We start from the raw sequence: 20,570 nt of genomic DNA, 5'->3' as shown, positions 1-20,570 counted from the left end.
AAACCTGAAAGGTTAAGAAAAGGCGGCATACAGTAAAGATGTGACTTTGCTCCAAAATGCGTCCCCCTCCTCCTGGAAGAAACGTCGGGATTAGCCGGTGGCTGGTTGACCAGCAGCACCACCTGTCTTGTGCTTGAGCGGGCAATTGTTATGTGGCCCCCCGGGCCCCCCGCCGTCAATCCTCTCAGAGGGGATTAGAAACAAAGGCGTATGCTGGAAGCGCCGGGCCAACTGCTCGGAGGTAAACATCAACCACACACGCGTTATGTTGCCGTAGAGATTCACTGATTAGCATTTTTGTTTATTTTACATTATATTACGAATTATAAATTAGTTTATGTTTGGACACGCACAAACACACTGAAAGGGTGTGGCCCCTTTATAGGGCTTTATTGCACAAAATAAAGAAATAAGAAAATCTATCAAACAGACGAATTTTAGAGTCAATGCAAATGTTGTATGAGCAACAATCAGAATAAACTTAAAATGTATACTACAAAGTATATTAGCGAGAAAAAGAATATTCTAGGGGTAATGGGTCCATACTCATGTTCAAATTACAGCAATTTTCTTTTTTTTTTCTTTTTTTTTTGCCGTTTGATTGTCACAATATGTAATTCTTTCAATTAATGCAATTCAATGCATGTTGAAAATGCGTTATAGAAAACATCAAAACGCGAATTTCTTAAAAAAAAAAAAATTGCGTATTGAATGCGATATTTTGACATTGTTAGCAAAATAGCACCTGATTCACCCTTTTTCTCTATTCGGCAAAGCCAAATGATACATTATTCCAAGCTATCATGACGTGCTTTTCAATATTATAATGAATAAAATCGCACAATTTCTGTCATAACACACTTACAAAAGGACAGTACCAAAATAAAAAAATGACCTTTATAAGCACGCACACATTTGCTCGTGAAAGAAATTTTCAAAGTTAGCTAAAACACTGAAAATGCCCTTACTTTCAAATTAAAAGAAGTGCAACACGCTTGAGTTAATCTTAGTAAGAAACGCGAACGGTCGTAAAGTGGCATAATATTTCAACTGAAAAACAAAAGACACATTATGGTTCTTTTTCAAATATAATTTATTGATAGCAAATAATCAAAGCGAAGTTGGCGCGATTGACAGTTGTACGCTGGAAGAGCCAAACCGGAAACGCTCTGTCGTCTTCCTCCCGCTAGCTTGTTAGGCAGTCACAGACATTCAGGACCAAGCGCGCACAGCCAAGCTCCCTCACAGTGCGAACCTCGCGGAGATGGAGGACGAGCTAACGGCGCCGTGAAGAATTCCCATCCTCCCGGCAGCGAAAAGACATCGGACGTCCAACTGTGGAGGTGACGAATAAGCAAACGCATTGTAGTCCGCCAGCCGTCGTCATGACAGCAGTCCCGCACTGAGGTGAGCCCCGCTGAAATGTGTCAGCATCCTTTTTTTTTTTTTTGAAATGGTGTCATCATGTGTGATGTGCGGCAGAAACGGGCTTCCATGTTGAGGAGGAGGAGAGTTGTTTGTTATGGTGTCAGCGACATCTTGGACAGGCGTCTAAGTCACTTTTCGGGGTGAAGATGAAACCATATGGGGGCGAAGACGGGGGGGGGGGTGTCTTCCAAGAATCCGTTTCTCAGCTCTGAAAGAGGGGGCCACCCCGACGGCTGCTGGTGGGCGTCTGGCTGCATGCTGACTGCCATTCATGTGCGGCTTGGATGTGGGAGCCATTCAAGCAGCCTCCATTCATGAAGTCCGCTTTTGGCACCGGAGAAGGCCTGCAACTCGGCCGCTGGGCTCGCTATTGACTTTCTATCGGGTGTCTTTTTGAATAGGCCGCACCACTGTGTGTTTAGAATCAAACCCAATACCAATCAATGATGAAAATGGACCACGGATGAGTGAAATTGTAGCGCTTTCCGTTGTTTTTATTCAAGTGATACAAATGAACAAGAATCGTCCTTATTCACACTAAAACTGAGACGCGATTGCATCCGTTAACCTGATTCTTGTTTTGCCACCTGTTGCTAGGCAGATTTCGTAGGGCTCGGGCAGAACTGCCCCACGCGACAAGTAAAACTGATGGAGTTCCATTCCTCGGGATTCTGGTCCCTCTTTAGTCACTCATGTGCCACAAAATAATTATCATTAGCAATAGCGATGAGTGGAAACAGAAAAGGAATTTCGTTGTTATCGTCTTGATTTTTATCCCTGGCGCTTGTTTGCTGGGCAGATTTCGAAGAATTGCCCCAAAGGACGACTAAAATGCCTCACGTTTCAATCCTCATGGTTCTGGTTTCTCAATACTCATTTAAGTGCCACAAACTGAATAAAATAAGCCAAAGAGATTCATTATAAACCTGAAAAGCAATTTAAACTGGCATGTTTTGATTTTTGTTCCGGCCACTTGTTGCTAGGCAGAGTTCGTAGGGCTCAAGCAGAACTGACCCAAATAATGTCTCTAATTTCAGCATTTTTGTTTACATATTCTTCTTTTTTAACTGGGAGGCATGAACATGAAATAATAGTGATTCAACATGCGACCGAAATAAAATCTTAACCTGTGATTTTTGTTGCGAGGCAGAGTTCGCTTGGGTCAAGCAGAACTGGCCTACGGAATTGCTCCAGTTTTGTTATTATTGTTTACATATTTCTTTTTCTCTCTTAATTAAGACATCAATTACATCAAATTATAGTGATTCAGTAAAGAAGTAACTTAACTAAGTAAAAAGGATGTTATCCAATGATTTTTGTTTCGACCACTTGTTGCTAGGCAGAATTCGTAGGGCTCAAGCAGAATTGCCCCACAGGTCAACTTAAATGCCCCCAGTTCCAATCCCTAGGCTTACTTTTTCTCTTTATTCACCCAGGTGCCACAAAATTAATATCATAAGCCACAACGTGCCGTTAAAAAAAAACGAAAAGCAATTTTAATTGTCATAATGTTGATTTTTGTTCGGGCCACTTGTTGCTAGGCAGAGTTCATAGGACTCGAGCAGAACATTTTTGATGGCTTGCGTTGTACCTAATGTTATGTCCGGTGATTGTATGGGCTCCACTTGCATACCTCGGTTCCGGTTCCACAGAAGTGGAGGTGTCACGCTTGTACTGTATTTGGAGGCCTGCGGTCATCTGTGAAATTATTTAGACCTGGTGGGTGAGTGACAGGAAATGGAAGTCAGCGATGGAATGTGCGTCTCCCACACGTTCTGTTCTCCATCCTTTTGTCGCTGGCTGCCATATGGACGCCTCGGCCCCTTCGCTATTTACGTTATGCGACAGCGTTCGCTGACTGGGATCTCACGAGCAACGCAGCGAAGTTCGATTGCTTTTTCAAGGCAACCCCCCCCCAAAAAAACAAAAAACGACTTAATTGCACTGACATTGCATTGTACAGTGGCTCAGTCGTTAACTGGTTTAATGCTAGCCATTAAAAAAAAAAGACAACGTCCCAGCCGATTTCAAGCATTCTGACTGACCGAGTTCACGTTCTTTTTCTCCCCGCAATCCCATAAAACAAAAGAAAAACAATTGGCGTCCACCCAAGTTGATGGCACTCCTTTGTAGCGTTTCAGTCGATGTCATTTTACGTCAACGGTGCTCAACGTGTTCATGGCAGCGTCTTGCAAAAATTAGCCGTTAGCTAGCAGCGCTATTGCGCTTCTTGTCAGCTGGCAGATGTTTTAATTGACATATAGCAAATGATTCAATTGACACGGTTGCTGTTCCTACTGATCACTTTTGCGCAAATGTGCTCTGTTAGCTGGAAAAATGGCCGCTGTCGTTCTGACGTCACTTTGTCTCAACTGCACGATCGAGAAATCAATTATTCACGATGAGAGATTTGTTAGAGGAAAGTAGTCTGCTACTAAGTGCAGATTTAAAAAAAATTGATCATCAAAGCATTGTTAAGCGGATCTTTATATTGTTTTCTTTTTTTTATAAATGATTCTCATCAAGAAAAACAATTACTATTTTAATTCTTATCTGAATGATCGATCAATCAAGTATTAGTTTCTATAAAATACATAAATACAAAAACAATTTCGAGTGCGCTGTTTTTTTTTTAGGTCATTGTTCTTCAAACTGAAGAATGGCAATGGAAAAGCTGGCAGATTTTCCCCAGATTGTAAACAGAAATTGATGTGTAAAATTGTTGGGTTGTATGGACTAAATATAATGTGTTTTAATGGACTTAAAACAGAGCACTAGTATCTCTCAGCGTTTTTTATTCCAGAACCCCAGAAAACAGATTGTGTAACATCTGTTTTTATTTCTGTCTCGTCTACTGGGAAATTGCATGACTAATTGCAACTTGAATCTGTATAAAACATAATAAAACAAAGGCAGTCATTATAACATTTTAACATTAATTTCTTCATGTTCCAACTAATTTTCTCTTATTTAGAAATGGAAGATGTGCTTTTCTGTCCTGACATTAAAACCATTTCATCTAACGTATCCTCTGAAGTGTGTTTAGGTACCCCCGGGGGTACTCGAACCCCCATTTGAGAATCACCGATCTAGAATTTCACATTTTTCCTAGCCAAAAGTCTGAAATGTCCAATTTTATGGAATGCAGCAGAGGCCTCTATGGAAATGCTTAGCGTGTATCTTTGTCTGGATCGAGGCTGTTTAAAACGTTCCCGTCCCTGCTGGTCCCGTGTTGCCCTTCGAGGCCAAAAATTCTTAGCCAATTGCACAGCGGGGTTATCAACAGTCAGGTCAAAGGTCAGCGTAAAGCTAGGTCGGGTGGGCCGATCTTACCGATGACCCCAGACTTCTGTTTCTTGTCCCGCCGCTTCCAAGCCGACGTGACGTCCTCATCAGTCATCATTTTTGTCCTCGTGTTGAGCGAAAGCCGCGTGCTTGCAAACGACAACACGGCTTGCTAATCTAATCAATATCGGTCGTCATGTTGCAATCACTTCATTGTTCTACTCTAATTGTTGCTAGTGTGTTTGTGTAGGACACGGCAGATGTTTTGTCCTCAAACGTCCTCGCTCCGCAGTCCTATTTACATCTTATATAAGAAAACATCATTAATGAATTCACAGTGAGGGTGCGTGCCTCCGCGTACTGTACTCTGTGTGCTGCCAGCTGCGTGCGTGTGCGTGTGCGCGCATGTATGCGCAGCGTAGGCTAATCTTAGAAAACATGGCTGGACCCAAACCCCCTGGGGTGAGCGCACGACATGACCAATCACACTCATTAGCCCATCACTGCGGGCGTGCTGCTGACATGAAGCATGGGGGGTGTGTGTGTGTTTGTGTGCATGTGTGTGTTTTAATCAACAAAGCATATAAAACTAGTTTTGACCAATATGTTGTCTAAATGTTTGAATTTTCTCCAATCCTATGATTATTATTTTCTTCTACATCAAAGGTAGCTCACATTAAATGGAAACGCATTGAAAGACGAAGCTAGGGAGCTGAAATTTCACCCAGGCAGCGATAACATGTCAAAGTTCAACATGGCACGACCATGTAGGAGTGTGTCTTCCCTTGGCTAAAGAACTGCAAGAATGATGTGGAAGAAAATGACCCAAAAATGGTCAAAAGTGTAAAACATTTTAATGGGCCTAGAATAGGGATCACCAACGTTTTTGAAACTGAGAGCGACTTCTTTGGTACTGAGTATTACAAAGGTCTACTAGTTTATGCGAATATACTGACCATGTTTATGATTTCTCACTATAATTAAGAAACAGCGGTAGTAAATATGTAAATCAGGTGTGATATGTCATATAAGTATAATATATGTCTAATTGTTTGTAATATTCCTTGAAAATCACAATTCTCTATCTTAGCCATTTTAAGCACAGACCTGTGGACTCCTCATGTGACCCCTTTGCCTATATCACGGTATTGGCATATTGGCGATGATATTTCTGGCCAAATATGAATTTTATTGCACTGATACTTTTTACAGAGGCCGCGCCTCTTACAGTGTGGCTGCCTGGCCCCATTCATGACGTCGTTCAATACCGACCACGAAACACCCATTCATCCATGATTTTGACCGCTCGCCCTCACGAGGTTTGCGGGTACTGTAGGCCATCCCAGCAGTCAATAAAAGGCATTTTACTGATATTAAAATGCAAAACAGCACGAATACACCACTCTCACGAACATCCATTTTTCTCTATCAAATCAGTCCCCTTGGGGAATACTGTTTTCATAACAATAGTTCCTCCTGTGAGGGAATTATTTACCACTGACATTCATTGGCCATGTGCTCACATTTTGGCCACTTCTGCATTTTCTACAGTAAAACATTGTTATTAATTAATGAAACGTTGCTGTTCACTTGGACAACTCGGTGCAAAATCTCTCCTCCTCAACTCCGGAACCAAGACGCAAACTAAAACATGTGGGAAAGGTTGGTGTGTATTTACTCTCGCGCGGGCGGTACAGGAGCGGTGTAGGGGAAGTCTGAAATCTTTCTGTCGTTTTCTTCGAGTCATCTTTACCTGCTTGGGCGGGGCTTGTGTGAGAGCACAGAATATGCAAGGACCACCACTGAGGCGGCAAAAGCTCAATATTATAATGTTAGCGGGAATTCAAGGTTTGCGATAAAGTTGAGTTGATTTGAATTCATGCGACGGAATTGGCACAAGAACAGAGTCCAAATGGTAACTTGAAACTGCCTCCCACCGCACCAGTGATAGGGACACATCTGCAGGGAAGCCTTGCGCTCTAACACACATGTTGATCCCATTATTTATTTCTGTGAAGCATGAACATAAAAGGATGTCAGGACGGAAGTGGGCAGGCCTGGCGACACGCACACACGGACACAAACACAAAGAGATGGCAAACATTCCACACGTGGTCAAAAGCTTTTTGTGCAACATACGACACACACGTGCGGACATTTGCGGAATTCCTTGGGAGAGCAACTCTATTGTTAATCAATTTTTTTTTTCGACAATTTGTGTAAACTCACCCTACTAGAATTAAGGGTCTCGTACAAAGACAAAAAAAAAAGAATGGGGACATTTAAATGCAACTATAAATGGATATATCATATTCTATTGTAGAGATGGAGCTGCAAAGATTGATTGACAACTAATTGATCTTCAAATTAATGAGACATTTATCGAAAGCCATAACGATAATTCAACAACTAATCAATCATAAATTTAATCCATAAACATTTTTTGATAATTGATTCAAGTAGAATATAGCTGCAGCAATGAATCTGACTAATTGATTATCAAATTAATTGAAAATCATGTTTGATAATCGATTAATCGTTTCAGGCCCTATTCTAATTTAAAATGGTCTTCTCTCTGTATTGCTCCACATATGAAAACATATTTTTGTGTTGAATAAAAAGACATATATATATATATATATATATATATATATATATATATATATATATATATATATATATATATATATATATATATATATATATATATATATATATATATATTGCATTTTCTTTATATATTGAAATAATCTTGTTTAAAAAAAAATTGTTTACAATCGATTAATCGACATTTTTTTTTAATTTGACTAATACGGTTGAAGATCTAAAAATAGGTAGTACGACTCAATCAACCAATCATTTACTTCATCAGCGAGTCAAGTTGCAGCCCTACTTGAGAATTTTGTGAAATGATTGTTGAAAAACATTATTTCTCATTCACCATACATGTTTTTATCATTATTAATCATGTTTTGACTCAAGGGAAACAAAACGTGATGCACTACTTGGCTGTAACCAGCAGAGGCGCTGTCAAGCAGGTCTCGAGTTTCCCGTTTAACGAAAATGTTATTTTTGTCACGAAGATAATGAGTCCATATTCAAACAACCAGATTTTGGCTAGCAGCCATCTCGACAAACACGATGAAATATAAACACAAGCCAAGTTTGTTTGGTTGTGAATTCATTTAGCCATTAATTACAGATGTAAAGGAAGCTTTCACATGAAAGTGCCGATAAAGGAATCAATCCTCTTTAAAGTACTATCTTGCGTTCATGAATCCATCACATCTTCTCCATCCATTTATCAATGAGTGTGTGTCAACGTGTGTGTGTTTGAGCAAGTCAATATATATTCAGCTATTAAAAAAACCTGCAGCGGGCCAACTTTCTACTCATTCAGCAAAACAGCGACAACACTTGAGGTACATTTGGCAAACGGCGCACACGGATGAGGATGTGCCCCTGTAATGACTGCAGAACACACACACACACACACACACACGCGCTCCCAGTCAGCATGAAACTCAAGCCGTGAGACAGGAGGAAGTGGACAGCTCTGTCTCAGCACACTTGGGCCATACAGCGCAGAATGATTGACAGGCCAGTGAGCGATCTATGAATGGAAGGAGGCAGTGGACGCCGCGGTGTGTTTTGGCTGCAGCTGCTAAAACAATCCTGCGAGTGTGTGTGCGTGCGTGTGTGTGTGTGTACGCAGAGGACGGAGGGGAGCCGCAGGAGCCTTTCCTCCTTCCGCTATCTCCTCCCTATCTGTTGTTAAGATCTAGCACTACCGTGCCTCCTCCGCCTCCCCCTCCTCACCTCCCCTGGGGGTGAGGAGAGCCTGATATCTCCGTCAGATGTTTGGGAATGCTGCGTGGAACAGTAAACGGAGCAGAGAGGAGTAGGAAAGTGCCTGGAAATTCCTGCTTATTTTTTTTGGAGGGGGGGGTCATCAGTTGTGATTGGTCGTTGGTCGCTGTGTGCACCGCAATTGGCCGGCAACCAGTTCAGGGTTTCCCCCGCCTACCGCCCGAAGCCAGCTGGGATAGGCACCAGCAAGCCTGCGACCTTTGTGAGGATAAGCGGCTCTAGGAAATTGATGGATGGAAATATATCTACTTGGTTACCTGAAGTAATCAATTACTTTAGTACTTAATTACGTAACGGAATCGATAAGCGCTTCATTCATTTAATACCAGCAATTTTTTTATCCTTTAAGTAATCTCTTACCTTAGTAACTTTAATCTGCTTTACTGCCTAATTTAATTTCTTCATTACTTTAGCGCAGCGGTTATCTGATAGTGGGGTGTGCCCCCCTATTTTTTTTATTTTTTTAAGTTTCAGCCACTTTGATGCACTTGGTTATTTAGTTCTGTTTTAGACTAAGTGTAAGTGTGCGGTTTAACTGTAACCCCTATAAATTCTTTTAAAAAATCACTTTTTTCTTTTGTTAACGTTAAAAAGGATACAGGTTTCAGTATACTTATACAATTTTTATAGATATGAATCTCATTTATTGTCAGCACGTCAAGTGGGGTGTGTGAAAAATTGTCTTTTTTTTCTGGGGGTGCTTGGCAAAATATAATTGAGAAACACTGCTTTAGTATCCAAAGTATTCAATTACTTATGGATGTAAGTACAAAAAAAAATAATTGTTGTGTATAGATGATATATTTGAAAAGATCTGATTATCCGGGTGGAGTTACAGCAGCTTTTACTGTGACGGTGATTTAGTGATTCAGTGTAAGTAAACCTTTTTAAATATCCTTAATTAGCATAAATAGCAATTGAACTTGAGGTGAGGACAACGTAGTGTTGTCGGTGATGAGTCATTTCAGCCGTTACGCTCCAAGGACCTACATCAAAATAGATGTGTACCAAGGCATCCATGTCCTTATGTTATTTTGGGAAGATGAGATTTATTTGGCTGCGTTTGTAGCGTGTTAGCTTGACTTCTTTATGTCACTTTACACTAAAGAAACAGGCACCCAAGGCAAAACAACGCCTTGAGAAACATATTCAAATGAGTGGGGGAATCTTTTCGGGCCACCTATACAATCAGATGAAACGCGTAGTGGACTTTAGCTAGCTAGCGCTATTGTTCAGTCGTGGTTGCTCTAAAATTTTACGTTAGCTTCAATGAAGACTTTCAAGCAATGAGTGCTACACATGGACCAGGAATGCAGGGATGAGTGGAGAGACCGGGCTTTGCAAACACACTCATTAGTTAGCCAAACAACCACGAGTGAGACGGATGGGCCACCAAGAGCCCTTCAAAGATCTGCGGCAGGCCGTCGCCATAATCCGATCGCTTGTCACCAAAGTCGAGCTGGCCAGGCTCACGGCCGTGCCAGGCGCTCGAGATTTCCCTTTTGATCATGCCGTTTCCGTCCCCTCATTTGATCTTATTAAACGGCAATAGCAGAACAATAACAGGAAATGAAGGGAGGACGGGTTGACATGCGGCGAAAATTCGAAGCAGCACTGTTGGGAATTAGAACCAGTATGAAATTGGACGTTTGTTGATGATTTGGGGACAATGTAAGACAAAACAAACACCAGGCAAGGAGTTTTACTTCATTTTTAATGTTGACGGTCGGAGTTAATCACTTGAAATTAACTAAAAATGTGTTACATTTTTTTCTGGTCCATGTCGCTTCTTTTTGGTCGGACTTGAAATCAATTACTTTATGTACTAAATTGCTAAGGTAATCAATCACTTTAGTACCTCAAGTGCACTTTAAGCCCTTGATTACTTCAGTACTTAAAGTAATTAAGTACGAATTGCTAAGGTAATCAATCACTTTAGTACCTCAAGTGCACTTTAAGCCCTTGATTACTTCAGTACTTAAAGTAATTAATTATTTCAGTCCTTGAGTACCTAAATTAATCTTTTTAGTACTTGATTTCCTGAAGTAATCAAAAACTTTAATACTTAATTACATAAAGGAATTGAGTAGTACTTCATTCATTTGTGACTAGTAGCATTTTTTCATACACCTTTAGCTAGCACAAAGTGCTAAAATAATCATTTACCGTATTTTACGCACTATAAGGCGCACCTAAAAGCCTTAGTTTTTTTTAAAAAAGCTGATTGTTCGCCTTATAATCAGGTGCGCCTTATATATGAATCAAAATTGAGGGTGGGATTTTAAGATGGGGAATGAACTGATAAAGTAAGCTTAACCTGTTTCTTTTGTGTGTTTACAGTTGAACAAGGTTGCTCATATTGACATTTAGTTGCTATTGAGAGTTTAGAGTTATTATTTGAGTTATTTTTATTACTTTGAGTGTTTCTATATTGTGACTGAAAAAGTTTTAAAATATGTCATTAATTGAGGGTGCGCCTTATAATCCGGTGCGCCTTATAGTGCGAAAAATATGTTACGTTCATACTTTAAGTGCACGCTCTGTTTTTTTTTTTTGGTTTTGGGAATTCTCCACACCGTGTTTACTCTTCACAGATTAAAATCTCACATCATTGCCTTTTTCTCCAATCCAGCCTCTCCTCAGTGGGTTGGCATGGCCCAGTGATGAACGGAGCGGCGGCGCCCGGTAGTCCGGAGCTCTCCTCCTCATGCCCGCTGCCTGACTGGCGAGAGTTCTGCGAACTCCACGCCCGAGCCTCGGCGGCAGACTTCGCCGACAAGTTCCAGCGCTTCCTGTCAGAGAACCCTTGCTACGACTCTCCAGGCGCCGACGCCAGCTTCTCTCAACACTTTGCTCAACACTTTCTGGAGTGCTTCTCGGCGGCTCTGAGCCAAGCCCGGGAGAACCAGGCGTCCTCGCCGGGGGAAGACGGCTTCAACGTCGCGCCAAAGTACAGCATCGTTCCTTTCTTGGGAATCCAGGGCTGCCCCTTGTCCTACAGCCACGAGCTCTACCAGAGACGCAAGGACGCCGGGGCTTCCAGCGAATCCCTGGACAGCATGGACAGTGGAGGGGGCGGGATAGAAGCCGGAGGAGGCAGCGCCACGACCGGCGACCGCGGACCTCAACCTACACACAAGGTGTCCGCCCTGGGTCAGTCTCGCAGTTCCGAGGACGTGTCCGTGAGCCACCCCAAAGCTCGTTTCAAGAAGGGCTTCTCTCTGAGGAACATGAGCCTTTGCGTGGTGGACGGGGTCAAGGAGATGTGGCATCGCCGCTCTTCCCCCGAGCCCGACGGTCCATCGGCGGCAAGGAAGTCCAACGGGACTGGGGGAGGAGGTGCTGGAGGTGAGGTGGCAACAGCAGTGGGGGGAGAGAAGTGGTCTCAGAAGCTACGACTACCCAGAGGCTGCCAGGGCCACAAGGCTGAGATGCTGGAAATCCAGAGAGAAGGGGCGCTCAGGTACATGGTGGCTGATGACACCAACTGCATGGGTGCCGCACAGTGGCAGAAGTGCCGCCTGCTCTTACGAAAGAGCAAGAGGGATGAAGGGGCAGAGAGATTTCTGCTGGAGTTCTACGTACCGCCCAAGGTGAGCTCCATATCCATCCATCCATCCATCCATCCATCCATCCATCCATCCATACATCCATCCATCCATCCATCCATACATCCATCTATCTATCTTGCTAGCTAAATAAATAGAAAGCTAGCTACAAGCTAGCACTGAAGACAATGATATCTATCTATCTATCTATCTATCTATCTATCTATCTATCTATCTATCTATCTATCTATCTATCTATCTATCTATCTATCTATCTATCTATCTATCTATCTATCTATCTATCTATCTATCTATCTATCTATCTATCTATCTACAGTATCTATATCTTGTTAGGTTGCTAGCTAAATAAATAACAAGCTAGCTACAAGCTAGCACTGAAGAAATGGTATCTATCTATTTACCTACCTACGTACCTACCTACCTATCTAGCTTGCTAGCTTGTTAGCTAGCTATCTAATATCTATTTATTTGGCTAGCTAGCTTGATACATAGCATTGCCATATACATTGCAATAAGAATGCTTCAATCTGTTTGCTTTATCATAGAAAATTAGTTTAACAATTCAAGTTTCGCCACATGAATTATTTACATGAGTTAAAGCTTTGGGTATGACACATTACTTTTTTAGGTCTATTCAAGGTGGGTTTTTTTGTCATTGTTTACTCTTAATATATAACAGCAAACATGGTATAGTTTTCGCAGCTGGGCGAGGAAGGATTAGAAAAGGAAACTGGATGCCTTTTTTCTTTTTAAAAGATTAGCACTGAAGAAATGCTCTTCACATTTTTCCATGCGTGATTTCCACATCGTTGCCCGTGACCTTAAGAAAGGCGCCTGGCAGTGCGGCGCGGTGCAGCTGAGTGTGTGTAAATCCTCCACGTCTGGGAACACGGGGTGAAGGTGGCACAGGTGGTTCGGAGAAGGTCATGGGAAAGAGGAGCTGACGAAGCTGTCGCATTGACCTATGTTAGCACATTGCAAAAATTCCCACCGCTTGCAGAAAATCCAAATGGATCACTTCCTCATCTTGGGCATACGGTGACAACAGGGGGAAGAACCGAAATAGTTGGATGACTCACTCGCAGAGGGAACATGAAATGGTTGTTGTTCAGCACTTTCACATGCTGCGTTCTATTAACGTCGACATGTAAAAGAAGCGCTTCCATAAAGACGGAGAAGCTTTATCGCCGACGTCTTGTTCACATCATCCGAGTGCATACTCAGCGGTGTCGGATGATTCGAGTGACCAGCGCGGTCTCCTTCCTGACTGCTGCATGATGACACAGCAGAGGCCGTCTGACCACACACCCTCCGCTACCCCATGGGCGGAAACACTAGCTTTGAATTATTGACTCTGATATAGATGTGGAAATAAATTACCCCCGATATAATGAGGGCATTCACAATATGGATGGATGTCGAGATGAGGCCACTGCATTTTTTTGTGCACGGTAAAAATTAGATGCATTGTTTTAGCAATGCTGTTGGGATAACGAATAACCACAATGCTGCTTGTGTTTTGTTGCCGAGGGAAATCATTAATGGTGCAGTCGGCGTGGGTTCAGCTCCCACTCCGTGGCGGTGTGAATGAGAGTGTGAATTGTAGTCTCTATGTGCTGTTTATGCCTTATGATTGACTGTGATTCGCGTTTGTTCCGAATACAGTCGCTAGGCCTGTAACGATACGCGCTAAAAAATGGACACTCCATGTGGAATGGCTTCTGAAAATTTGTTCTGGTCTGTTTTTCCTGTTCAATTCACGTATTGTTCATTCTAGACGCACAGAATTTTTTAAATGATTTTTGAGTGATGTGCAGCAATGGCGCTAATGCTAACAATTGTTCGGCAAATAGCGATCATCTTGTGTGTTTTTTTTTTTATCCTACAATTTCATAGCTTGTTTATGCTCTGCGGGTAACCGTAATGCAAACACGACCATCACCAAATACAAATGATCTGAAAATACAAAATGTGCAAATCTAATTGATGCAGCTTTTTGTAATGCTGTGATAGGATTTTTTTCTTTTCAAATTAAGAGCAAATTGATTGGCCATCAAACTGTTATTTGACTCATTAGCAAAACATTCTATGCCTTTATTTTGTTACGCTTTACACCCATGAGCACCGTCATTAGTGGCACAATTTCCTGTCAGGTGAGACAGAAATAAAACATGATGTTTGACATCTATCTTTTACAGTTGTTGAATAAAATATGTTTTCCTAGATATAATAATAAATGACAAGTTGAACCCTCTGTGCCAATACTAGCTAAAGTGGAACTGGTCCATAGGTATGAACGAGCACAGTCTGGTATGTTGATTATGCTCTATTTCAGTGCACTCCAGAGTAGAGACCTCCACCAAGGCTAATCCCAATTTAGTTCAGCGGCCAAATTACACCCCAGCCGTAAATACCCATCTCCTGTGGATGATGAGAATACATACATTCTCTTCATGAATAAAATGTATCATAAAAATGTTGTGACTGTAAATCTTTTTAAAATCTAGATTTCCACCAAAGTTGAATAGGTTATTTTCTCGCCAACAAACAAACAGGCGTTGATGCACAGAAAGAGTCTCTACCATTCCCACATCTAAACAGGAAGTCAGCAATTTTTGGTCAAAACGACCACTTTGAGAAGATTCCAAGGCTAGTAATTCAACAAAAGCATTGGGTGACTGCCCAAATGGGACCCAGTTGAAAGCAAATACCCCACACAGCTTCACAAGGAGCAGTTATGAAAAATTAAATGATATATTATCATAGAAAAAAAGTCATTATTACATGTTGGGTGGCACAAGAAGTCAAAGTTTGTGGTGTAGTGTGGTGCTCGCTAGCTTACTACATAGAAAGAGAAAGAGAGGTAGGAAGGTTAGCAAGATAGATAAACATCCGCTAAATCTATAAGCTAGTTAGCTAGCTAGATAGATAAGTTAGTTGGATAGATAAATAAGCTAGTTAGCCAGATAGATAAGTTGGTTGGATAGATAAATGAGCTAGTTAGCTAGATAACTCATGAAGTAAGTTAGATAGATAGATAAGATAGCTAGCTAAATAGATAGATAAGCTAACTAGACTGATCGATTGGCATAAATAAAATAGCTACCTAGATATGCTAGCTAAGATAGCTAGATAGATAAAAGCTAGATAGATAGATTAAAAAAAACACAAAGAAACATTTAACTAAGGAGCCAGTGAAAAACTGAGAAAATGAAAATATAGATAGATATAGAATACAACAAGATATAGAAATATAGATATAGCATCGATAGATAGATTGTTAGCTAAGATAGCTAGATAGATCAATTTTAGATAGATTAAAAAAAAGTTAAAGAAAAGACAACTCGGGCCAATAAAAAACTGAGAAAATAAAAATGAAAATGGATGGAAAATCTGAGATTCGAAGCCGTGAGGTTGAACTGAAGGGTTCGACTGTAGTTTTAAGTTGTAAAATAACTATCCACCACTAGATGGCAGACATAACTTTGTTTCACTTGACCGTACGTTGTTCTATACTGTCCTATATTACAACATTAGTAGACCTATAACTTTTGTAAATTTTAAATGATATTTAATGGTATGATTTTGAGCTTTTGTGGAAAAAAATGAGTTCTTGCACTAAACGTTGTGCTGCTGTTCTGCTACCTGAAATTAGACCTATAAATGAAAAAAAGTAGTATTTTAAATGTTTTTTAGGTACCGGATCCACAAACACAGAGGTTTCTTGAGAAGGTTTTTTTTTTTTTTCTTTTTTGCCAGCAATGCCCGACTCAGGCTTTCCGGAAACGGCGCATGGGACTTGTGTTCTCTTGACATGTGATCCTCTGACAGGAATTGTGGGTGTGGATTGCGGCCACGATCGAGATGAGAATGCTGTTACTCCAGACAGATCAGCTGATAAGCCCCAACCAGACCATCAGTCTCCTCACACACACCGAAACACACCCCTCGGACGTGTTCAGATTATCCTTGGCAGAGGGCAAACGGAGGCCGGGCTCTTTGCTTTGATCACATGGCGTAAACGCTTCCTGTTTTGCCTCGGTTTCAGTCCGGTGACGGTGTAAAAAATTGGCCCTCTCCGTTCTCAGACTGGAGGACGGGGGGTGGGGGGGTTGTGGCTCGATGCTGCATGACTCATTTGGGCCCTTAATTATCATGGATGAGGGACCCGTTTGAGGCTTGGTAGTCAGACAAGCAGACACAGGTTGTCTAATGGTTACGTTTGAATTCCTATTTTAACGCTAAGTATGGTGTTTCACTGTAAAAGAGTTATTTTAACCTTGGACCCTTTGTAATTTTCACAAAGTGCTCTTTTTTGGGGGGTGTCTAGTATGGTGAGACAAAATAAAACTGCTAATTAGGAACCCTTCATCACCAGTCATGCAAGCACTAACTAAACTGAAAATGATCCCCTATTTAAAAAAAAAATCATATTTGTGTACACAGTTGGCCACCCTCATAGAATTTCCTTTTAAAGATGATCTGTGAATCTCAATAGGGTTGAGGTCAGGGGATAGTTTATCGGTGGCCACAGCTTTTCTTGATTTAGCCACCACAGCTTCATTTATTTCAGTGGTTTTCAACCATTTTTTAGTTATCTACCCCCTGTGAAATATTTTTGCAGTTATGCACATGCCTACCAGTGCAATATATTTAGCTCTAGGCATCTTTTTTAAGCTTCTTCAGAAGATAGATCGTGTAACATCCTCTGTTTTTTTTTTTCTTCCTGGTTTGTCTGTCGGATAATTTGTGTCACTAATGTCAATTTTTTGTTTCGTTTTACCTATTTTTTTGCAAATAAATCACTATAACACATTTTATCAAAAGCTTGCTTCATGTGCCAATGAATTTGCTCTTAATTTGAAAATAACAAGTACTGCTTTGCCACAAATTAGATTTGCTGAAACCCTATGAAATCTCACATGTAAAATCTCACGTAATCATAGAAATCTTCACCTACCTTCATTTGAGAACTAGTTGTTAATATCACTGATCTACATTGAGATGAGAAGCAACGCCCTTGTTCTATGACCAAATTAGCATGTGATATCTTGAGGTTTCAAACTGATTTGTTTTTGCATTGACATTGGGTTAGTGTAGGTCAATACACGGCACAAGAAGATACGTTCAGTTATTGCCTTACTTACTGTATTTCATTTGTTTTATTTGAATTGGCAAGCAGTGTTTGTCATGCAGTTGTTTCCTGTAAATACGACTGGACTAATACATAGTGCATACATTTAAAACCTTTGTTTTCTTCCCTGTTTAGTCTTCAAAAGCAAAGGTGAGCATCCCTTTGACGGCCATTGTGGAGGTGAGGACCACCATGCCCCTGGAGATGCCTGACAAAGACAATACTTTTGTCTTGAAGGTAAGAACTGGACAAGCAGCAACACTACATTGTACAGTGCATGCCCAATAAAATTACCTTCACTATAAATCACTGCCGATTCTGTTGAAATGGAATTTTGACTTGGTATATATATATTGATTTATTTTATTTTTTTAACCAAGTATCCCCTAATAAGTGCAGAAGAATTGTAAGAGAAAAAGTAAATGAAAATCCGGTATAGAATGAGACCCCAATAACCAAACTGTGAGGTAGTGAGAGACTACTGTACTCAAAATCAAACATTCTGTGAAACCCACTGCATTCCTACCAAAAGGCTCACTTTTTTTTTTTTTTTTTTGTCCTCGCATGAAAACGGTGACTCTGTAGGTGGAGAACGGGGGCGAATACATCCTGGAAACCATCGACTCGCTGCAGAAAAACTCCTGGGTCGCTGACATCCAGGACTGCATAGATCCTGGGTAAACCATCACATAAATATTTGCTGTGGAGGAAAGCGAGCGAGTTGTGTTGGGAAGGGTAGAAACACACACGCAGCCATTAATCATCCAATTAGCGGAGGTTTTGACAGGCTTCCTTTACACAAACATGGCCAAAGTCACACACGCACTGCAATGACTGACATTCCTCCTCGCCGCTCCGGATGTCAACAGGGACTTGTGTGTTTGGACACAGCTGTTTGTTGACATACTCTGGTGGTCACCCCGCTGTACTCGTGCGCAGGGACAGCGGCGACGACATCGAGCTGGCGTCGTGCCCTCACGGGCAGGCCTCATCCAAAGACTGCTCCATGGTGGCCTCCTGCAGCTGCGAGCTGCTCTCAGAGGGTGAGCCCCCCCCCCGCCGCCGCTTCCTGGCTTTCAGATCCGATGTCCGTCATGACGGATGCAAATTGACTCGTTTAGGTGTGTATCGAGCTCCGGACAGGTTGTGTGCGGCCACGGAGCATTACAGTGCCCCCTCAGTGCGTTGCAGGGAACCCCCCTTCACCCAGCATCCGTCCCACATGCCTTTAGAGCGCTTCCTCCAGTCCCCTGAGGCCCAGAGCTCCAACCCTGCAGCAGGCAATAACTTCCACGCTTCTTATACTTTCTGTGCTTCGTTTATTTTTTGACATTTTCAGCTGGTAATCAAAAATCCTCAAAAAGATAAACTGATTATGTTAAAAATATGACTGATGAAAAAAATATGTTAGGTGAGGCCACTCCTTCTTAAATAGTGGGGGCATTTGGCCCACTTTGATATACTCTGTAATTTTTTTTTCAGTTTTAGACCAACCCGTAACCTCTACCAACACTGTAAAGTAAGTAAATAGTTAACAATTGGTGAAATTCGGATTATATTGCTTTTTTTCTTTTGTTAATGTTAAAAATGATATATTTTTAGGTTTTCTTATGTCATTTACACTTATTGTTATATCTTTCACTCTTCTTTGCTACTTAATATAACAATGATACTCCTGACAACGACGTAGCGTTCTCTTTATTAGCATAGCACGTAGTCGTAGCAAAAGGTGATGCAATCATCATGCATTGTGTGACAAACTACGGGTAGCATAATAGCTCAAAATACACCACACTTATATGTATTTATCATCCGTGTAGTAAAGGTTTAATTAATCTGGTCTGACTTAAAATAAAGAAAAATTGCAACAAAAATAGCAACGTAAACCTGAATCAGGAAACGTGGTAGTCAGAAATAAAATTTGCAATAGAAGCGATAGAATAAATATAGCATTAACTTTTTAATTTGGGGATTACCGACTGAAAATGAAATGAATGATTATTCACGGTGTTTCTAGTTTGATGTCCTGTCCAGAAAATTACAAATTAAAGCAGGCTAAACAATGTAAAAATCACATAATTTTTCAGGGTGTTCAGGTGGCGGCGGCGAGGGATCGAAAGACTCCGAGGGTGACGCCAGCCTTGCCGGTTACCCCTGGTTCCACGGTACGCTGTCCCGTGTCCGTGCGGCTCAACTGGTGCTGGCGGGCGGGGCTCGGAGCCACGGGCTGTTTGTCATCCGCCAAAGTGAGACGCGGCCCGGCGAGTACGTCCTCACATTCAACTTCCAGGGTAAAGCCAAGGTGAGATAATGTGAACCGCTTTCACACAAGCTGTTTTGCCCATAGAAAACATCGCAATTTTTTTTCGGTTAGGACAAAGTGAAAGCAAAATCAAGCGTTGCCTTAAGAAAGACGGCGAGATAGATCTTAGAAGGGATATGGTTAAATGGGAGGGTGAGGAAAAAAAAAGGGAGTCTTCGGCCATGCCCCAAACAAAGGACATAGCTCAAGTCTGGAAAAATATCCAGACACATGCATAAACAAAGAAATTTTACCACAAATTCTCAAGACTTACATGTAAGTATTTAGTGAAGTGTCCTGTCCCATTACATAACGCATTTCCTGCTTGTTGCATCCTGTAAGGCGGCCGCGTTGAGGAAGCCGCAAGCTCGCCTCACGTCGAGAGACGTCAGCTTCAAAATGTTCACCGAACCGCGCCTCACTTCCACCATCTTTGCATTTGCTCTTCCAGCATTTGCGTTTGTCGGTCAACGACAACGGGCAGTGCCACGTTCACCATTTGTGGTTCCACACCGTGTCGGACATGCTGAGACACTTCCACGCTCACCCCATCCCCTTGGAGTCGGGGGGCTCGGCGGACATCACGCTACGCTCTTACGTTCAAGTGCAGAGGAGTGCCAATGCAGGTACGCGCCAAGGTCAAAACATTTTGGAAGATTGTTTTGAAAGTTCTTGCCTGCTGGTTTTCTACTGTTTTTTCATTTTTTTAGTATTTATTTTTTAAGATCTGATGTTCCTTGGTTCGATACCGGGTTTCTGCATTTGGGGAAGAATTTAGGCATTTGGTGGACTTTAGTAGTAATCCTGTCACGATTTCTCCTGCATTTAATAGCAGTTTACTTGATAGTTTTTTGTGACGATTGATGCGTTTGTTCGACAAAGAATGTGGCTGAAATACCTCAGTTGGGAGAGCGTCAGACTGAAGTTCTGAAGGTCCTTGGTTCGATACCGAGTTTCGGCATTTGCTGAACAATTTACTCCG

The 20,570-nt window shown here is 41.6% G+C and overlaps 1 protein-coding gene and 1 non-coding gene across 2 annotated transcripts in view; both read left to right on the top strand.

Annotated features, from left to right (window-relative positions):
• The first annotated feature begins 1,222 nt into the window (after positions 1 to 1,222).
• sh2b2 (SH2B adaptor protein 2) overlaps positions 1,223 to 20,570 on the top strand; it is a 28,811-nt gene continuing 9,463 nt past the window's right edge. The window contains exons 1-8 of the mRNA XM_088428394.1: positions 1,223 to 1,407; positions 11,216 to 12,176; positions 17,422 to 17,523; positions 17,872 to 17,963; positions 18,226 to 18,329; positions 18,408 to 18,566; positions 19,374 to 19,588; positions 20,040 to 20,214. Of these exons, the coding sequence (XP_088284520.1) occupies positions 11,247 to 12,176; positions 17,422 to 17,523; positions 17,872 to 17,963; positions 18,226 to 18,329; positions 18,408 to 18,566; positions 19,374 to 19,588; positions 20,040 to 20,214 (1,777 nt within the window). The 5' untranslated portion in view covers positions 1,223 to 1,407; positions 11,216 to 11,246. The remainder of the gene's footprint in view (positions 1,408 to 11,215; positions 12,177 to 17,421; positions 17,524 to 17,871; positions 17,964 to 18,225; positions 18,330 to 18,407; positions 18,567 to 19,373; positions 19,589 to 20,039; positions 20,215 to 20,570) is intronic.
• On the top strand, positions 20,477 to 20,549 carry trnaf-gaa (transfer RNA phenylalanine (anticodon GAA)). Its single transcript has one exon. It is a non-coding gene; the product is annotated as a tRNA-Phe (tRNA).

This window comes from Hippichthys cyanospilos, chromosome 11, assembly GCF_059441005.1.
Source record: "Hippichthys cyanospilos isolate Australia breed blue-spotted pipefish chromosome 11, RoL_Hcya_1.0, whole genome shotgun sequence".
NCBI classification, from domain to species: domain Eukaryota; kingdom Metazoa; phylum Chordata; class Actinopteri; order Syngnathiformes; family Syngnathidae; genus Hippichthys; species Hippichthys cyanospilos.
This window is presented reverse-complemented; position numbering and strand designations above follow the sequence as displayed.